Raw genomic sequence first — 1646 nt, 5'->3', positions numbered from 1 at the left:
AGCTACAGAGACAGGTTTTATGGTGTGCACAACGCATTCTCACCACACTCTCAGTCACTGTCTCTCCTCTCCTCTCACACACACCAGAAGAAGGAGACTCGTGATAAATTGGACATATTCTTTCACGGCATGTATAGACACAAGACGACAACACAAAGACCGATGACACGTTACGTATCGTGCCCCCGCTGCCCGCGCCAACGGCACTCTGCGCACACCGCACAGAAACCCACTCCCACGACAGCCGCACCAGCTAGTACGGAGGCGGCGGACGGAACGGAATGCCTCCACCTTGCCAGTTACCGCGGGGCCCACCTCGATGCCTCGAGCTCGATGCTCGAAATATGCAGCTCAATGTGAGACATCGCGCGATCGAATAAATAAATAAATAAAACGGACACCTCTACTAGGAGATGGGTAAAAAGGAACAGGTCCCCGCCCTTGCGATCTTTGTGCAGGGTTCTTTGTGGGTGTGGTCGGCGACTAGCCGGGGTCGTCCTCCCGATGGGGACTAGCATTAGCCGTCTTCCACATGGTCCCTCGGGTCCCTGCTGCTCCTAATCTCTTCGTACATCCTCCTGCTGATCTCCGCAAAGTCCTGCTCCCTCCCTCGTCTCACCCTGCGCGTCTGCTCCGCCTCACCGTCTTCTGCCCTGCGTCGTCTGGCGACGGGTCCTCCATAGTCGGTCGAAGTCGCCGCCCTCCTCGTGCCTCTTCCCAACGTTCCCTCGGCGGCCGATGCCGTCTGCTCCGGCTCCCCAGTCCCCGGGTCTGCCCTGCTCTCGTCTGCACTAGCTTCTGCTTCGTCATCACTGGCGCCTCTCCTCTTCTTTCTCCCCTTCTTGTATGCTTTGTACATCGCGTCGATTCCTTTTCGCGTGAGCACCAGCCTGAAGCCCGCCCAGCATCTGAACCGCTCCCTAAGTCGAAGGAGCATCATCAGTCTCACCCACTTTGCTCTCTGCCCACCGTCTCCGCTCCCTCCCGCTTGAGCCGCCGTCGCGGCCCTCGTTCGTCCCACTGGCTGTTGGCCTGTTCCCACGTTACCTCCATTATCCCTCCTCCTCCGCGACTCCCTCAAGGCCGGCCGAGCCTCCTTCCACCCAGCGAAGAGCTTCCTCATCCACTCGATGTGTTCCTCTCTCTTCATTATGCGCGCCGTAGCCTCATCATTGAGCTGGATCCACCTCTGCACCGCTCCCGTCGCCGCGTCGGCCACGACTTGCAAGTTCCTCGTGACCCCGGCGCCAAGGTCCCTCCGACTCTTCTCCGGGAGATCATCTACCAGCGCCGGCAACACCCCCCCGACGGCTGGTGCTAGTGCATCGTACCCGTCCTCATCCAGCACCCTATAGCGTGAGCCCTTCAGCGCAGCGACATGCGCTATTCTCAGCGTCTTCAGCGTATCCTTGGAGTCGGGTGCCGCCTGCGCTACTTTGCTGATCGCCGTCCCCGTCTGCGCTCGCGCTACTCTGAGGAACCATCTGGCCTGCTCCCTATTCCCCGGGCAGGCGCCGCTAAGCAAGTGCGCCATTGTCGCTCTAGGCGGGTTCTCATCTTCCTCGGTCCATTGCTGCGCGGCTTTCCGCACGATCGGGCACAGCGGGTCCCGCTTTAGTGCCGCCCTCCTCGCCGCGTCCCTCGCG

At 60.6% G+C, this 1646-nt stretch overlaps 1 protein-coding gene across 1 annotated transcript; it reads right to left on the bottom strand.

Annotated features, from left to right (window-relative positions):
• Positions 1-517: 517 nt before the first annotated feature.
• Positions 518-1534, bottom strand: EMIHUDRAFT_255414 (hypothetical protein; the record flags this gene model as incomplete). The annotated part of the gene is made up of 1 exon (XM_005773153.1): positions 518-1534. One exon carries the CDS (start codon positions 1532-1534, stop codon positions 518-520), a length of 1017 nt encoding a protein of 338 aa, XP_005773210.1.
• Between the last annotated feature and the right edge of the window lie 112 nt (positions 1535-1646).

The sequence above is a fragment of the Emiliania huxleyi genome, assembly GCF_000372725.1.
Source record: "Emiliania huxleyi CCMP1516 unplaced genomic scaffold EMIHUscaffold_3438, whole genome shotgun sequence".
In the NCBI taxonomy this organism is placed as follows: Eukaryota; Haptophyta; order Isochrysidales; family Noelaerhabdaceae; genus Emiliania; species Emiliania huxleyi.
The sequence above is the reverse complement of the archived record's forward strand: the minus strand, read 5'-3'. Positions and strand labels throughout refer to the sequence as shown.